Source organism: Electrona antarctica, assembly GCF_951216825.1.
Source record: "Electrona antarctica genome assembly, chromosome: 18".
In the NCBI taxonomy this organism is placed as follows: domain Eukaryota; kingdom Metazoa; phylum Chordata; class Actinopteri; order Myctophiformes; family Myctophidae; genus Electrona; species Electrona antarctica.
The window spans coordinates 27,716,476-27,734,937 of NC_136799.1; the positions used below are offsets into that span (position 1 = coordinate 27,716,476).

At 44.3% G+C, this 18,462-nt stretch overlaps 1 protein-coding gene across 1 annotated transcript in view; it reads left to right on the top strand.

Moving 5' to 3' along the window:
• The window catches only part of spred1 (sprouty related EVH1 domain containing 1), a 48,654-nt gene extending 30,863 nt beyond the window's left edge, over nt 1-17,791 (top strand). The window contains exons 4-6 of the mRNA XM_079528051.1: nt 3,446-3,492; nt 11,741-11,896; nt 12,431-17,791. Of these exons, the coding sequence (XP_079384177.1) occupies nt 3,446-3,492; nt 11,741-11,896; nt 12,431-13,129 (902 nt within the window). The 3' untranslated portion in view covers nt 13,130-17,791. The remainder of the gene's footprint in view (nt 1-3,445; nt 3,493-11,740; nt 11,897-12,430) is intronic.
• The last annotated feature ends 671 nt before the right edge of the window (nt 17,792-18,462 follow it).

Below are 18,462 nucleotides of genomic sequence, written 5' to 3' on the forward strand. Positions count from 1 at the left end.
AGGTGGTCCCCAGGTAAACAGTGTAGATTGGATAAAAAATCGTATCAAATGAGGGTCCTTGGCCTAATGCATAGCAAACTGGTTGTCCTTGAATTTCAAAAGGTTGATAATCACTGCTCTCATTTTATACTGATGTCAACATTACAGGATAACCTGTCTGATGAACCCATTACAGCTGGGAAAGCATCTGTGTCATTTTAGATTTTTGCGTTGGCTGTTCAAAAATAGCAGACATACATGCTCACACTGCGAGCTTACTTGTACATCTGCTACTTTAGAACATTTTCAGAAGTGCGAGAACTACTGATTTAGAAGGGATTTGTAGAATCGGCCTCAGGTCTTCTAGTACTGCTGAATTGATGATTTAACTAATACCTTGCCCATGGATCTGTTGGATGTTCTATCTGCAGCCTCTCGCTTGTTCATTTCAACAGCGGCCAGGCTGTGTAGAGTTTTCCCCCTCTCTCTCTCTCTCTCTCTCTCTCTCTCTCTCTCTCTCACTCACTCACTCACTCACTCACTCACTCACTCACTCACTCACTCACTCACTCACTCACTCACTCACTCACTCACTCACTCACTCTCTCTCTCTCTCTCTCTCACTCACTCACTCACTCACTCACTCACTCACTCACTCACTCACTCACTCACTCACTCACTCACTCACTCACTCATACTCTCTCTCTCTCTCTCTCTCTCTCTCTCTCTCTCCCTCTCTCTCTTTTCTCTCTCCTGGCTTCCTCTGTATTCTGCCAGTGTTGTGTAATACCTCTTCACCGTGCAGGCAGGTTCCTCTGTATTCCTGTTGCATCGCTCTGCTGCCCGACTGCTCTGTTTGTGTGTGTGTGTGTGTGTGTGTGTGTGTGTGTGTGTGTGTGTGTGTGTGTGTGTGTGTGTGTGTGTGTGTGTGTGTGTGTGTGTGTGTGTGTGTGTGTGTGTGTGTGTGTGTGTGTGCGTGCGTGTGCGTGTGCGTGTGCTGTGTGTGTGTGTGTGTGTGTGTGTGTGAGACAAAGATATGTTCGCGTGTGTGGATGTGCGTGCGTGTGTTCTTGCGCGCGCACATGTGTGTCTATACGTGTGCATGCACATGCATGTGAGTGTATCAGCCTTGCAGTCCTCTGTTGCCATGGCAACGCAGGCACATGGCTCAGGCAGCTCTGTGGTCCAGCACTGATAGAGTCGTGCAGCAGGAAGCCTCTGTCTCTCACACGCACGCACGCACGCACGCACGCACGCACGCACGCACGCACGCACGCACGCACGCACGCACGCACGCACGCACGCACGCACGCACGCACGCACGCACGCACGCACGCACGCACACACACACACACACACACACACACACACACACACACACACACACACACACGTAAACCCACCTACCACTCTCCACGTGATTGGAAGACTGACGGACATACTGATGGACAGCAGTGCAATGCGTAGTGAGCTTATAGATCTGTTGTTTTTGTTGTGCATCGCCCTATGACAGAGACATGCGTTGACGTTGCCTTGAGAAAGACAGACAGACATACAGACAGGCAGGCAGGCAGGCAGGCAGGCAGGCAGGCAGGCAGGCAGGCAGGCAGGCAGAGACAGACAGACAGACAGACAGACAGACAGACAGACAAGACAGACAGACAGACAGACAGACAGACAGACAGACAGACAGACAGACAGACAGACAGACAGACAGACAGACAGACAGACAGACAGATGGTTGGATGCTTGGCTGTTCAACCACTTGAATCGTAGCATGCATGCTCTGGGGCAACATTAGCCAAAAATAGCAGATCCACAAGCTCAATGAGGTCGTAGATAGGATATTTTTGCCGGTGAGATTTGGTGTAGACGGAAAAAAGCCGTCCAAGTACAGAGCCAACTCAGACAAGTCTAGAGGGTTTAAGTGGTTAAATAAGGCCTCCGTGATTCTAATTAACTGAACTTGAGACTTAAAAAGAAGCTCTTGATGCCCCAGGTACACACAGTTTCCCCTTCATCCCCGGTGGAAATGACTTAATCCTTGTTTTCCACGCCGTTGCCAAGATCTTCGTTTTCTCCACTTCCGGTCAGTAATTCTGCGGCGTCTTTTCAAACACGATGAGTCTGCTGCTCCTTGCAGGTCAAGGTGCTAGGCGGGTCAGTGGGTCACATCGCACATACGTGGTGGCGATAGGTTTTTTGCCGTTCCTTCACTTGCTTTCACAAAGAAAACATGAATGTTTAATGGCGAAGGCTGCAATTTGAGTGAAAACAAATTGTAAATTAAATTAAATTAAATTGTATTTAATGATAAAAATGTATTTCTTTTGGATGGTAATCCATTGTTTTTAGATATTTTGTTGGCTCATTGTGACTGATGATGGGGAAAAAAAGGAAAGAGAGAAAAAAAGACGGTAACATGGTTAGCCAAATCAAGTGGCATATTAGCTCTGGCTCCAGTGTCTGTAGATGAGGTGTTTTGGACAGGGGTGGGGGCTCATGGCGTTTTAGCCTGGGTCAGAGTTGCACTATCCCAGGCATGCATATTTCATTAGGCTCTTCTACACAGTTAAATCTGAGAGTGAACAAATGGAGCCAAATGGACCCCTACGGGTCCACTTAGCTCCATTTGTTGACTCTTGGAGTTAAATGGGTACTGAGGATTTTACAGTGTGTGTGCCTCACTGACACAAAGCAGCTTTCATTTCCCCATTAGGGCTGCAGTCGGAGGAAAGCAGAAGTCCTGCTCTATTCTCGCTTGACAAGAATCAGCGTTTATGACACCGAGTCTGTCGGCACGCTGTGCTCAAACATGCTCAGAGGGAAGGGCAGGCTGCCGTACGTCCAAATAGAAACGCTTTCGTGAGGTTTTCAATAAAAACGTTGTCTTTTTGTTTGTATGCAACGGTACTCAAATAAGGAAAGGTGGACAGGCACTAGGCAGGATAGAGTTTAGCTACAGAACAAGATTTAATTAGTATTCTGAGATGTTTTGCCCTCTAGCGATGAGTTTCAGCTTCAAGACGATATTCAGCTGTACTTTGAATTTCCATATATACTCTCATGATACCTCCTAGGCCCCAGCAAGCTCTGTGCTTTTAATGTATTTATTTTTTGAATTCCTTTTCACAACAAATTCATTTTGTGGAATGCTATGGGGGAGTGATTCAAAAACAGACCTTTTGTTCCATATGCTGGTTTTGCTAGATTAAGTTTAAAATTAGGGCATCAAATTGAATCACCTCTGTAATAATTAACATATGTGTACCATGGATATGTGTCAATAATTCTGTAGTCAGACTGAAGGTCTGGATGGTTCAATGATGATTTGGGACAAACAGAGGGAGGGTGCTGTTAAGATGCTGTAGCTGTTACTTCTTTGAGTGAGTATGCGTGAATCGTGATAGTGTTGGGATTGAGGCGTCCTCTAATCTCCTCCCCTGCTCTGCCTTTTCCCTTACAGGTTGTCCATCATTCGGGGAAACGGATGCTCCTGAGGACGGCCTACAGGTGAGTGGATGTCCAGGGATTACAAACAGAGGGTGGGGTGGAGCCAATCTAGAATCTTCATCTCTTACATTACAGTTATATAAGCTTCGTTGTTACATGGATAGCACTTTAGTATTGATAATCCCAGATGGGACACCTCAACTGTCTCTGGTGTCTCACCGCATGCTGTTTTCATCACTTAAACCTCCAGACGTTCATCCTTGGCACCTTTATTTTCTCCCTTCACACACAAGGGACCTATTTAAGCCAGGTTTCCATATCACAGTATCAACACGGCACTTCACCACTCTACCTGCGTTTGCAGTCGTTTCCATATACAAGCACCCGGTCCTTTGAGGGGGGTAAGAGATACAAAATCCCGCCCCATTCCGTCAGGGTTCTCATAGAGCTGAGTGGAGACTAAATGGTGACGTGTATATAGCTTGTGACTACTGATTGGTCAGGGAATCCTCACAGCTGTGTCACTGTCAACACAGAAAGACAACTTCTGTGGGACACAGAGTTTAGTTTGCGGTCTACGTTTTTGTTTTGTTGCAGGATAGCTATCTCCGGACCAGAGCTCCATGTTAGCCTGCCTCCTGGGAGCTAGTTTGGCTATTTGTTATTATTTGGCCATGTTCACCCTGATGTTAAATGTCTTCATTGTTATAAAGACCTGATGAAGACTCACGTGGGGTTGAAACTTGTCCACCTCAATATTTGTCATCATGGGTGTTTTTTTATACATACATACATTAGACCAAAGAGTGTTTTCAAAGAGTGTTTTCTCCCATTACCATTAAGAAGAGTTAGTTGCACTTGAGTACTTAAATGATTGATTATGGAAGTTGGAGGAGATGCCAACAATTGTCTGCTGAGGAAAAGTGAAAGTGCATCATAATGAATATGTGTACTGTACTATGGCCCAGACCATTCATCATTCTTTCAACTTCAGTGTCTCTCAGAAATGTCATCCGCCATGTTGAACGTGAGAGTTGTGTTGAATTAAGATGGTGTGTAATAACGCACTTTCTAAATAGTGAGTCTGTCATTTAAGACCATGTTAGGTCCAGGGGTGAAAGTGGCTTGAAGTTCTTGCTGGAACTATACCCCAGCATTCATCTCCAAATATTGTTTTCCTCATACCGGGGTAAGATAGAGCCCCTAATCTCTTTGCTGGAATAGCCGATCTACAAGCTCACAGTGTTGTGAGCTTCCAGATTGACTATTGTCATCAAATGTTCACCTATTTTCACAGAATTTTCACCTATTATGATATGCCCAGACTAGGGATGTTAGGGTTCAAGTTGTTAACTGGAGGCAGGCCAGTGCTTGAACCAGAACTGTATGTCTTTGCCCCCAACTAGGCCCCAGCAACCAGCCTTTTGTTTTCCAATGGTTGTTCTTGGGATTTACAGGTGTTTAACCAGGGCCAGCTAGAACCTGATGTGAAGCTGGGTGTTGGCCAACAAATGTGCTCTTGCAGGCTTAGCTGTCCATATCAATCTATCCAGCGAGCTGTCACTCTGTCAGAACTGAAGACGGAACAATAACTAGTGCCTCGGGTGCCATATTTTGTTCCTTAAATTTGTTTCTGTTCCAAGGCAGCATGGCGTGGCAACGTGTGGCGTAGTATGGTCGAGCTTGTGTTATTCAAACCTGCTTTGTTGAGAGTCCTGAGCTCTGTGTCTGAGGTGTGCTATGTCGGTCAGCTGATGAAGGAAGTGTATGTCTTTGTTCCCTTTGTTGAAGCAACACGCCGTGGCCTCTGGTGCTGTGTTAACTGTTGAGGTGTGTGGATAAGAATGCAGTGCAAGAGAAAGGCATGCAGGTATATAACTCAGTCCTACACACCCATGTTCATTTGTTTTAGATATGAGGCCTGTTACAGGAATGCCACTCACCTGCTCCACGTTAGATTGTGAAATAGGTGAAAAGACAGATTTGAAAGGACAAGCTCTTGTAACACAGGCTTACAGTATGTTGCAAATGTCCTACATGCTCGATCAGACCGTTCGTATTGCGGACAACACACTATAATGGCCGCCTATCCCATAAAGGGGCATTCAGATGTGAGCTTAAGGTGAGGACCCGTACTGGTCTTTGACTTTGACTCCTCTCGTGTATGACTTCATTCACTGTGTGGACTCAGAGTTCAAAGGTCAGGGAGGAAGACAGTTGTGTTCCTGTAATGTACCCTAAGTTTCTCTATAACCCTTTAGGAAAAGAAAATGTGAAAAGAGACGATTTATAAGCTCAGTGTGTCGCAATGTGATGCGTTTCTCCTATTTTTTGCTATTTCTGGGGGGGGGGGAGAAATTATTTTGAATTTTTTGAAAAATGCCCAAAATTTAGATGCCAGGATTAAAGTTGTTAAGGAGCCTGAACATACAGGAAATCCAATGGCACCACTGTTGCTAGGCAGCAGGGGGGGGGGGGGGGGGGGGGTCGGGGGGGGCTAGGGGGGCGTCTATGTAGAGGGAAGGGATGGAATGGGGGGGGGGGGGGGGGGGGGGGTGTTCAGGAGGTTCAGTGAGTGAGCCACCGAGGGTGTCGCCATGGTGATTTGGCATCCGAATGTTGCGGTCGGAGACCTGGGCTACAGAGAAAGGAAGAAGTGAACGGGTAAGTGACTTTTCTCTCGCAGCAGAGCGCCAGGCAGGGAACCTGCACATGGCTGGTGTTAAATGCCACCACGCGAGGTGCGTGACATTATCTGCCTCACTTCATACCACTTGCACCATCCAACGGATTGCCCTCGGTTTGGTACCGATGTCATCGTGTGACATTGAAAAGTCACCGCCGTTCTCGTGTTCAGGTCTTATTTAACCCATTCGGGACGGGAACCCCTTTTGGTGTTTTAAGCATTATGTTATACTTTAGCTATTGAAAAATAGCAGATCTACAAGCGCGGCACTCAGTGCCGAGCTTGTAGATCTGCTATTTTTTGAAAAATCGTGAAAATGTGGCGCAAATCTTGGAATATATACTCTTTCACAGCAAACGTTTTTAACTCAAATATTTGGTTCTGAGGGTCCCTGGAACAACATATTTTCAGATGGGGCATGGTGGCCCATATTTTCTTTACAAATCATTTTGTAAAAATAGACCTAGTTTAAGAACCAGTGTAATAGAAACATAGGTTTTTCAGCAAACTGTCATGATTTAGAAGACATTTGTAGAATCTGTTGTCAGGTCTAAATAGGTTAATTGATATCGATGGCGTCTCGGGAGGCAGCGCTACGCCGTAGGCGGCTTTGACCTTGTCTAGCGGACAGTGTCACATCAACATGGGAGGTTGCCATTAAGCCTTGTTTAGTTCCGTGATTAGACTGGGACATCTTAAATCTCCTGGTCTACACAGATCCCCTGGGATTTGTGATGGCCTTGTTGTATTGTTCAGCATACTTATTTGCTGTGTGCGTGTGTGTGTGTGTGAGCACACACGCTCGTGTGTGTGTGTGTGTGTGTGTGTGTGTGTGTGTGTGTGTGTGTGTCTCAGGGTTATTATAGTAGAAAATTAGGCGTTACCACAAATAATAACAAAGTGAATCTGTATTGTGTGTACAACTACAAAACTAAATAAAACTTAAAATCCTAGTGAAAATGTAGTTAGTTTTAGTCTTCAATATCTTCAAAGGTAGCAAAAATAGCAGATCTCCAAGCTCAGTAGCTCACAATGTGAGACTTTTGCCACATTTGTCTGACCTTGTTCAATCATGACTAATGCATATTACAATAAAGAAATAACTCTAAAACTGATGAAAACTAAAATGTAAAATTACTTAAAAAAAAAATCAAAAACGAAACTAGCTAAATAACTAAATCCTCGTCAAAACGAAAATAGAAAAAAAGAAGGAAAAATTAAATACTATTAACATCTGTGCGTGCGTGCGTGCGTGCGTGCGTGCGTGCGTGCGTGCGTGCGTGGGTGGGTGTGTATAGGTCCATCTTATCAACCCACATCCTGCCAAGCAAGGCTCAGCGCCCACTTGCTTGTCCTCCACCAGTAGACCACATTTCTTCCTCTCACTCCAACACCTCACACACACACACACACACAAACACGCGTGCGCGCGCACACACACACACACACACACACACACACACACACACACACACACACACACACACACACACACACACACACACACACACACACACACACACACACACACACACACACACAGAGAAAAACAAGTGGTTGCACAACACCAAGCCACATACACGACTCAGTTCTGATGACCCAGTGCCAGAAAAGATGTTTCACAGCCACAGTCCTCCTCTCAGTACAAAGCCAAACACATTTTAGAACACCACAAGAAAAACGTCCTCATCCAATTTAGCATCGGTAGGAAGTGTTCTATTATCGGTTTAGTACACAGAGGTTGGTTGCCAGTTGACATTTACAGCCTGGCTCAAAGGCATACTGTGGGCCCTTAACATCATACTGGTTTGGTGCAACTTGACAGAGCTCCATAAAGTACCTTGGAGCCAGGAAGGGTGGTTGAAGGCATATTTACTGGGTTGGGGAGTAGCCTGGAACTTGGCTACACTTCCTAGTCTTGAGTTAACAAGGCCCAGAGATAAACACTACTTATGATTAGCCTCATTAAGCCAAGGCCTATTTGTAGCGTGGAGAAACACATCATATATTCATGGTTCACATAAACCCCAGTTTAGAGTTTTTAAACGGCAATGCTGAGCACACCTCGCATAAGACTCTCTCTCTCTCTCTCTCTCTCTCTCTCATATTCTTGACACACATTCATGCACACAAGTGCACGCGCCTACTGTACGTGTGCTCAATGGGTTTTCAGTGTGTGGTGCCTCTACCCCCAACTTCCCCTGTCCTGAGCCCCTGCGCCTGTGAGGGCGGAAGCGTGTGGAACCATGATGTTGGTCCTGAGCCAGGTTGCCCCTGGCTGCCTCCCACCCCTCCCCACCTCCACCCGTTCCTCCTCCTCTTCCTCCTCCCTCACTCGGCCACATCTCTGGGGTCAGATCAGATCCAGATTGGCCCCCACGCATGCCTTTGAATGGTGGGGCTTAGGAAAGCGCTTTAAAAGGAAGCCCAAGTCTGTTTCCCATTTCACCTCTCCCCCATCTCTCTCGCACGCACGCACGCACGCACGCACGCACGCACGCACGCACGCACGCACGCACGCACGCACGCACGCACGCACGCACGCACGCACGCACGCACGCACGCACGCACGCACGCACGCACGCACGCACGCACGCACACACACACACACACACACACACACACACACACACACAGCTGTCATCTGGCTTTTTAAGTTCTGGGCTGCATTTCTCCAGCTGGAGCTGGTTTATGACATTCCCTCTGCAGACTCTTTGGCCGCTCTCTCTCTCTCTCTCTCTCTCTCTCTCTCACATGCACACCCACACACACATGCACACATGCACACACGTACACACACATTAATGTTTTCCTGTTCTGTTCTTTTTCTCCTTTTCCCCTGACTGTCTCCCGCTGCTCACATTCCCCTTTAGATGCTGGATGCATGTCACACACATTTGGTATGTGAGTAAGCAGAGTCAAGCACGCACACACATGCGTGTACACGAGCACGCACGCATGCGCTCTCACTCTCTCTCTTTCTCTCTCTCTCTCTCTCTCTCTCTCTCTCTCTCTCTCTCTCTCTCTCACTCTCTCTCAAACACACATGCGTGTGTGTTAACTATTGGGGTGATTGGGTGAATGAGTGACGGAGAAGAGAGAGAGAGAGAGGGGAAAAAAGGAAAGAAGAGAAAGAGAGAGAGGGGGGGAGTCAAAGGAAGCATCTCTTAGCAACCACAGGACAGTAATTACTGTAGCAGCAGCTGGGAGTCAACCAGATTTCCGCTGTGCGTTAAAACACTGGCGTGGGCTACTTTACACACGGCACTGGCTAACCAGAGCCAGCAGACTCCTCCACATGCGCACGCACGCACGCACGCACGCACGCACGCACGCACGCACGCACGCACGCACGCACGCACGCACATACATACACAGAGAGAGAGAGAGAGAAGGACTGTTAACTTAACTCTGATAGACTACAAATGTTGCCAAATTGACCCATAAGGTCCACTCTCAGAGTTATGTTAACACTGAGGATTTTATTGTGTGTGTGTGTGTGTGTGTGTGTGTGTGTGTGTGTGTGTGTGTGTGTGTGTGTGTGTGTGTGTGTGTGTGTGTGTGTGTGTGTGTGTGTGTGTGTGTGTGTGTGTGTGTGTGTGTGTGTGCGTGCGCGTTGGGGGGAGAGGGAAAGAGGGACAACGTGTGCAGGGACCACACTGTGTAGTCTGTGTTGTAATCCGGATACGGACGGTATGGTTGTGTGTACATGTGAGCGCATCCACTCGTATACACAGACCTGTGGGCACTGGGCACCTTTGAGTGAGGGGGGCATAGAGGTTTTTGTTCAAAAATAGCTTTTGTCTTATAAACTGTCATACATTTTATACAAAAAGAATAAGAAAGTAGTATTTCCTATTCGATCTATTATGCTATTAGATGCGAATTAACTTTATTCAGTGGACCCTTGAACCCTGCTTGGTCTCATGCAATTAAACTGTCTTGCGATTGTGCGTGAACAAGCTGTCAGCTGTGCAGATGGAAGCGCCACGCTCATGTGAGTGCTGGAATGTGCTGCGCAGTGCGCACTGAGGACGTCTGAGCCCGTATAGCAGGAAGGCCATAGGGCCAAAGTGTTAAACACTACTGTCAGAAAAAAGTGCAAAAATAGAAAGATCTTGAAAATAAGTAAGCCTTAGTGACATTGTTGTTTTTGACTGTTCTCACTGCTAAAACTGTGCTGCCGGACACAACGAATGTCTCCAATAAAGCTTGGTTTATACTGATTCATTTGCCGAAATGTCCAGTTTACAACGTGTGGATGTGTTATTGTTCAGGACTGTAAGGACTGACCATCTGCCTCTTTCTCCTCTCGGCACACATGATCAACATTATGCTCACGTGATCTGTCATTTCTGTTGCCTCTTGCCTGTTTCAAAATGTTGTTATTGTTTCACTTCTAATCCTAAATTCACGTTATGTTGTGGTGGTCATTAGCCTGGTTTATTGTCGGTTGCCAGCCACGTTTAATATTGAGAAAACATAACAAAAATGCAGCATCCAGCAAGTGTTATTTATAGTCATCTCATCTGGATTGATGACAACAACAACAATCTTCCCTCTTGTTACGGTGAAGTTAGGCCGGGCGTAAAGTCGAGGGAATTCTCCCTTGCTATTGAAAGGCCCAGAGTCCAGCTTTTTTTTTTCTTCTTGTGCGCATGGCTCTGGGTTACAAGTGCCTCTGTGTTTATCAGGCTCTCCATGTCTGTAGGTTTTGCACCAATAAAAATGCTTGTAGGAACGCATGCGAGGCTGATAGGAACTCTGAGTTCTCAACAGAAGGGCCTTGAGTCATCACCACACAGCACCATGAGGTGGCTGTTAATACGTAGGTGCAGGGCCCCCCCTGGTGGTAAGATGTGGAACATAGCCCACTCACCCTGAGTCAGAATCGCAGTGTGGTAATTGATGACATGAGTAGACGTCTGAAATCTCTGCATAATTGAACACAGTCTTTATTTGCCTGTAAAGAAAACTCATGTCACCACAGTCAAACACCAGTTGATGAGACCAAAGGAGGCACTGATTCCGCCGCAGTGGTTTCAGTTCAAGACCCAAAAGAGATACTAGACGTTTGCCCGGGACCCAAACTACTGAAAATAACAGATCTATTTTTGAATTCATGGGATTTATTAGATTTGTTTGTTCGTTTGTTTTAACATTCATGCCTTATTTATTTTTATTTTATTTAAAATGAAAATGTTTTTGAAAAAAAAGAAAGAAAAAAAAAGAAATTTTAAATGTAGGAAAAGAAAATGGGATTTTTACCTGAGTCATGGCCCATAGCCTCGATACCCAGGCTTTAATTTAGTCTGCGCGAAAACATGGCCCATAACAATTGGTCTGTGCCCCACAAATGGGTCTCGACCCACTGTTTGGGAAACAGTGGATTAGTGCACAAGTCACTCATCAATGCAAAGTGGATATAGGATAGAGGATGTTCTTACAATGAGAAAATGCTCAAATTAAATTAAGAAAAGAACATGTATTTCAATGCATTTGACGTGTAGATAATTTCTCTCATTTACAGAACATAGCTATGCTACACTGTTCTCCTTCAGTTGCATTTACATCATGACATAGTGTTTAACCCGGAAACAATTCTGCCTGCGTTTCTTCCAGGTATGCGAGGAGCCTCCCTCCATCTGTACCCCCATGAAGGAGCCGTTCTCGCCCTTGAGCAATGTCGTCTCCACTGAGCCGTTCCGGGGATGCTACGTCCGCGCCCAGCCATTTGACGAGTTTCCCTCCAGTAACCGCCGCTATCTGCCCCCACAGGTCAGCGCTTCCCTACCTGACACAACTGACCCTATCTGTGTGAGATGTATTTATAGAACAGCTTCCCTACCTGACACAACTGACCCTATCTGTGTGAGATGTATTTATAGAACAGCTTCCCTACCTGACACAACTGACCCTACCTGTGTGAGATGTATTTATATAACAGCTACATTGAGTGTCACAAAATGTTAGATAGGTGGTAGGAATAGTTTCATTGACGAAACATTTTTGACAGCCTGAATCCTTAATGCTGATCTTGACAGATTTCTTTGTTTTTGTGGTACTAAAAATGTATCATCTACTACTACTACACAGCAACTAGTACTGTGCTAAAAGAGACATGGGGAGGACTGTGATCATAGAGATGAGTGTTTTGAACCAAGGTCATGCAGAAATGTAATTAATGTAACACTAACAACAGATTGTGCATATAGGCTTTTTATCATGCTCCATGGTGACTCTTTAACACAAGTCTGTTGTAGTAATTGGCCTGATTCTGAATATATTCTATTCTTATTAATATTCTCGCAGGTGTCCTTCAAATCGAGTCGTCACGTCAGTTTCCACATGGACGAGGAGGAGATCGTTCGGATTAATCCGCGCAAGGACGTGCTCATCCGTGGCTATGAGGATTACCGTCACCCTGTCATGTGGAAACAAGAGACCGAGCGCGAGGACAATGACTTCCCCACTGCCTTCCACAAACTGGACAGTAAGAAGTGTGAGTACCTCTTCCCTGAAGGCCCCGGTGGGGAGCTACACTCTGGCCCGGGCATGGGCATCGGGACGGGCATGGGGTTGGGCCTGGGCAAGGACACGTCCATCAAGACCCAGCCCTCGCCCCTGCTCAAGTCCAAGAAGGGCCGGCGGCGGAGGGAAGATGGAGAGCGCTCGCGCTGCATCTACTGCACAGAGATGTTCAACCACGAGGACAACCGGCGGGGGCAGTGCCAGGACGCCCCCGACCCCATCAAGCAGTGCATCTACAAAGTCAGCTGCATGCTGTGCGCCGAGAGCATGCTCTATCACTGCATGTCCGACTCTGAGGGCGACTTCTCGGACCCGTGCTCGTGCGACACATCCGACGAGCAATTCTGCCTGCGCTGGCTGGCCCTGGTGGCGCTGTCGTTCATCGCGCCGTGCATGTGCTGCTACCTGCCGCTGCGCGCCTGCCACCACTGTGGCGAGGCCTGCCGCTGTTGCGGGGGAAAGCACAAGGCAGCGGGGTGACCCGTCCAACCCGAGACACTGGGACACCCACAAAGCTAGCTAACACACAGGAAGTGGATAAAAGCGGAAATAATAAGCCGACATCCTTGTTTTCATTCCCCCTCTCAGACGGGGGTGACACGTTGTTGATCCCCAGCTCTGAGGGCTTTTGGAGATTTCAGTTTGCGTTTGTCGCCGACAAGCAGCAGCGGAGGACAAACCAATATGCTTTGCGGGAGCTCTGAGCATCAAGCTAAGTTCAGGAGCTTAACCTGAGGAGGAGGTGTTGAGATTAACAGACTTGGAGATATTACTAAAACACACCAATACTGTACACGCACACGCACACACACACACACACACACACACACACACACACACACACACACACACACACACACACACACACACACACACACACACACGTCTAACATTCACTCATTCATAGACAAAACCAGGCCACAAATGTCAGGACTCTGCTACAAGTAACTTGTAACTTTATGAAGGAAAATTGTCTTTTGTACAGAGAGCGGAACCTAAATGACAAAAAAAGAAAACAAATTTATTATGCGTAAAGAAAAAAAATACTTGCTGTTTGAGTATGCTAAAAGGGATATGTTCTTGCTTTTTTTGGTGAATTTGCAGTCGGGTAACAGTGGCCTTTCCTTCACGGCTCAAGCATTTGCTGACAATGTAATTATTAGACGGAGAAAGTGCACTAGAAATTGTACCCCAACCCTCCCTCTTAAAAGGTAACCCTCTCAAAATCTAGTGGTACATATACCATATTTAGTGTAATTTAACATTTGAGAGATGTTGCTGTGGTGGATGTATAGCTATGTGTTTCCTTGCTTTCTTTTACATCGAATGTTAACACAAAGAGAACATCACAGCTTGTTTTTTTTAAGGTACGGTACGCTGAAGGTACGGCATAGCTCTTGACATTCATTTAGATAATAGAATGACTTCCTCGTCTTTCTGAGGTGATTTGGACCATGTGATTGCATTCCAACAGAAAGGGATTGATGCCATGACTAGAAGGGAAAATGGTAACGACCTACCATCCTCAATCCCCTGCCCCACAGCCCAAAAATAGCATAGTGTTTCCACATCAACAACTAGTATTAGAAACCTCATAATTGAGACCAATACACCACAATATCATTTACTTTAGCAGATTTCAGTTTTTGGCCCCGTTTGTTAGCTTAATAGTGAACCTGGTGTTTTTGTTCCATTGTTGTGATTTTTATTTTTATATTATGAACCTGAAGCTGAAATTTTGCTCAACCAGCAAGTTTTGTTTTTGGTGAATAATGGGTTTTGAGTGCTCCTTGGTGAAATGATGAGGCACTTAAATTAGACGAATCTTTGAAGCAAATCCCGAGGTTTTTAGGATTAGACTGTAAATAAAATTGACCACTTGAACTCCTAATTTGGCATGAAATAAACCCACCTTGAAAGCACTGGTCTACAAGCTTTGGTTACAGCACCCTCTCCAAATTTACAGAAAGTACTGTATGTTTGTCTCTTGTAAAGCTTTGTTCTTGATTATGTAATTTAGTATTGCTTATAATGCTATCATAGAGTCTATTCCTGACAGCTGGTCCACAGGAACTCCTGGCATGTGTCACGTGACCATTAACCAAGTCCTGAATGAATGGGTGTGTAGTTTTCAACGTTGAATACTTTTTGCTATTGACAAAGCATACAGCTATTGTGTGCGTGCATAGGTCTTCGTATGCACTGGCGAGCGATGTCAAATAATGTTACCATGTGACGTGGTTTGACTCCTAACAATGTGCTCTGTTTCCCAAAAAGCATCTTAACATTACTGTTGACCCATTGGCTCACAGTCAAATGAAAATAATACTTTAATATTAAGACCCTTTTTGGTGATTCCAAGCCCCGATAGAGTTATAGGTAGAGTGAACTGTTAAATCCCATTTCCTATCCAAAGGAACACAGCCAATATACTGTAACACTGCAGATATAGATAAGCCTTGGTGGAATTAACAGCTGTCGTTGACTTGAACAATTCTAAATATCTTTTAAATATTAATTTTGATTAACCCCCAAACCCCTAACTGTTAATTTTGGAAATCTGGCTACGATAACACGGAAATGTGTTTAAGCTAAAAAATAAATAAAAAAGGCATTGGTTGCTTTTTAATTTTTGACATTGAACTTAGCACTACTACCATATACCGCTTGATTTATATTCTGCCGTACGACGGAGTCGCACGCCATAAATAGCAAATCTACAAGCTCACAATGTGTTTCGATCTCCGAAGTGTGACTCCATCGTACAACGACATATAAATCATGCTGTAACTCCTTCCAACAGATTATGCACATCATGTCCCCTGCTGTCACCCCTGGTGGAAGACAGTGGCACTTCAACCTCTGTAAAAGACTGGATCAGAGGGGCGGGGGCAGACTCATTTATTCCCTAAAGTCCACCTCTGTAATGCCCACTGGCACCAATGCTCTCTTTACTTTCTATGCAACCTTTTTTAACATGGGAAACTCACTGACCTCTCTCTAGACTGAGTCAGTGACGGGACATGACACTTTAACACTCTAGGGTAGACCCCCCCCCCCACCCCATCCCACCCCCTGGTACCAAACTTCAAACACCTGTAAATACTTAACACTATATTTAAATACTGATAATAATCCCAGTTGTTATTGTTTTTTCCTTTCCTGAAATTTTTAAAGATAGAGCTGTATTTATCGCTGCTGTCAGTATATATAGGCCTACTGTAGCTTCAATTGACAGCATTATGTACATAGGTCACCTTTTAGTATTATTTCACATTGAAAAGTAGAGGGCGTTTGATGGAAATGGCTATTGAGCTTCTAATAGAGTCTCTCTCTAGTTTTGTACGGTGAAAGAAAGGAAGGAAGGATAGTGCTAATACGGTACAGTAGTGGCAGTCCACTTATTTCAAAAGAAAAAAAAAAGTTTGATATATATAAAGCTGCTAGATACAATCACTAATTTTATTGTGTGGAGAGAGAAAATCAGCTATGAAAGACTGTTAAAACAATACCTAGTTCTGCAACAGCTTATAACCATGACCATGAGTGTTTTAACGGGTTTGATCGCTGTGTGTGTGTGCATGTTTGATGTGCACATCATTGTGCTTGTACGTGTGTGAAGGCATGCATGTGATGCGAGTGTGTGTATGAAATTGTATGTTCTATCGTGTGTGTGTGTGTGTGTGTGTGTGTGTGTGTGTGTGTGTGTGTGTGTGTGTGTGTGTGTGTGTGTGTGTGTGTGTGTGTTGGCATGCATGTGCAGTGTGTGCGTGACTGAATGGTGTGCCTGTTGTTATAACCTCCCATTGTAATTGGATTGCCCTGCATGAACAGTCAAATCCTCTAAGTTAATTCAACTTGTGAGAGTGTACAAATGTAACTAAACGTACCCGTAAGGGTCCATTTGGTTACATTTGTATGAGTTACAAATACATAAATTAACACTGAGGGTTTTTACTGTGTATTGCAAGCTGAACCAAGGTTTGATGAACCTGATTAAAACTTGCTGGCTGAGAAGCAAAATGTAGGACGTGCATTTATACAAAGTTTAGAAAATACGGAAATAACATCTTTTCATTCTGCATTAACCAGCACAGTGCAACTTCCTCTCATGTACTGTATTATATATGCAACACGTGTCTGTCCGCTGTAATATATTTTTTTATTTTGTACCTGCATTATGTAAGGCTTCAGTTTTTAACCACTTTGCTGCTAGTCTTTTATCTTATTTCAATCTTGGAAATTGTGCATATCTTTGGGGAATGCATACGTACAAGTGTACATTCTTGACATTGTGTAGATTAAAAAAAGAAAAAAGGCTATATAAACATGTTTCTCTTCAGTGTATTGTTTTAAAAAGGTTACCTTTCACAAACAGTTGAGTGGTTATATTTCAATCCTCCAATGCTTTTGGTGCACTGATGATATATGTAAGCTTTTTCTCATCTTACAACACTTTGATGATGTAACATTTGTGATTAGTTCTAAATAGTGGAAGACATTTGTGTTTTTGAAAATTGCAGTATAAATGGTACTCTAACTATTCTGTAAACACTGCCTGTTTTCTTTCTCTCTCTCCTTTTTCCTCTTCTTTTTTTCTTGTGCATATTTCTTTCCTGTGCATCTTTTCTTTGGGTTTCTTAGTGCCATCAGCTGTTCACACCCTGACAACCTCGAAAAAGTGCCTCACGTCCATCTAATGCTTCATTTATACCCTGTCGTGTGACGCTGCCGCATGCCAAAAGTAGCAAATCCACAAGCTCACAATGCGACGCCAGATGGCGCATTGTGAGCCTGTGTATTGGCTATTTTTTCAGAGAGCGACACAGCCCTATATGACAAAGTATAAACCAGGCTTTAGTTTCCATCTTACAACTTAACAACTCTTGTTCTGGTTCTATTGGTTTATATACGTCTAGGTATTTCTATCATGGTTCGAAAATACCAAGTATATGATGTAAAATTTATAGTCCAATAACTCATGTCATAGTTGTATTTTCTTTATACAGATGTAGCTCGTTACTTTTCATAAATATATAATGTAAATATGCATACATATGTTTGTAACTGTTTTTATGTTACATCATACACTTGTAATTTGACATATCAAATAACATTATCATAATAAAATGGTGAGTTTTAGTCTTGTTGTGTTGTCATTCTTTTTTTTGTTGTCTTTTAGAGACAAATCCCAAGTGAACTACAACATTTAAACTGGAGAAAATAAGTGATAACATAACACAACATAACATAATAGGAAATGTGGTGGAATATACTGTGTATACAACACACACACACACACACACACACACACACACACACACACACACACACACACACACACACACACACACACACACACACACACACACACACACACAAAGTGTCACGGGTTCGAGTCCGAGCCCGTCAGCCTTCACCACATGTCTTCCCCCATCTCTTTCTCCCTGTCCTGTCTAATTACTGTACCCTATCAATAAAGGCAAAAAAGCCAAAATATATATATAAAAAAGAAGTACTCTGAGTTTATATGGATACTTAATAAGTAAAAGTAGTATGTAGAACTGCTCTGTTATAAGTACAATTCCTGCTTTCAGAAATAAGTACTAAAGTATCGGCATCAAAGTATATAGTACTTTATACTTTTAAAGTACTCATTATGCAGAATTGCCCATTTATCAATCACATTAAAAAAATAAAAATAAAAGATGTTGCACCTGACCTGATAAAGGTGCTGCTGTGTCCTGTGTGATTTTACTATTTGAAGATCTGGATCCGGATCCACTGAACCAGCCCGGGTTTTCTTCTTAATA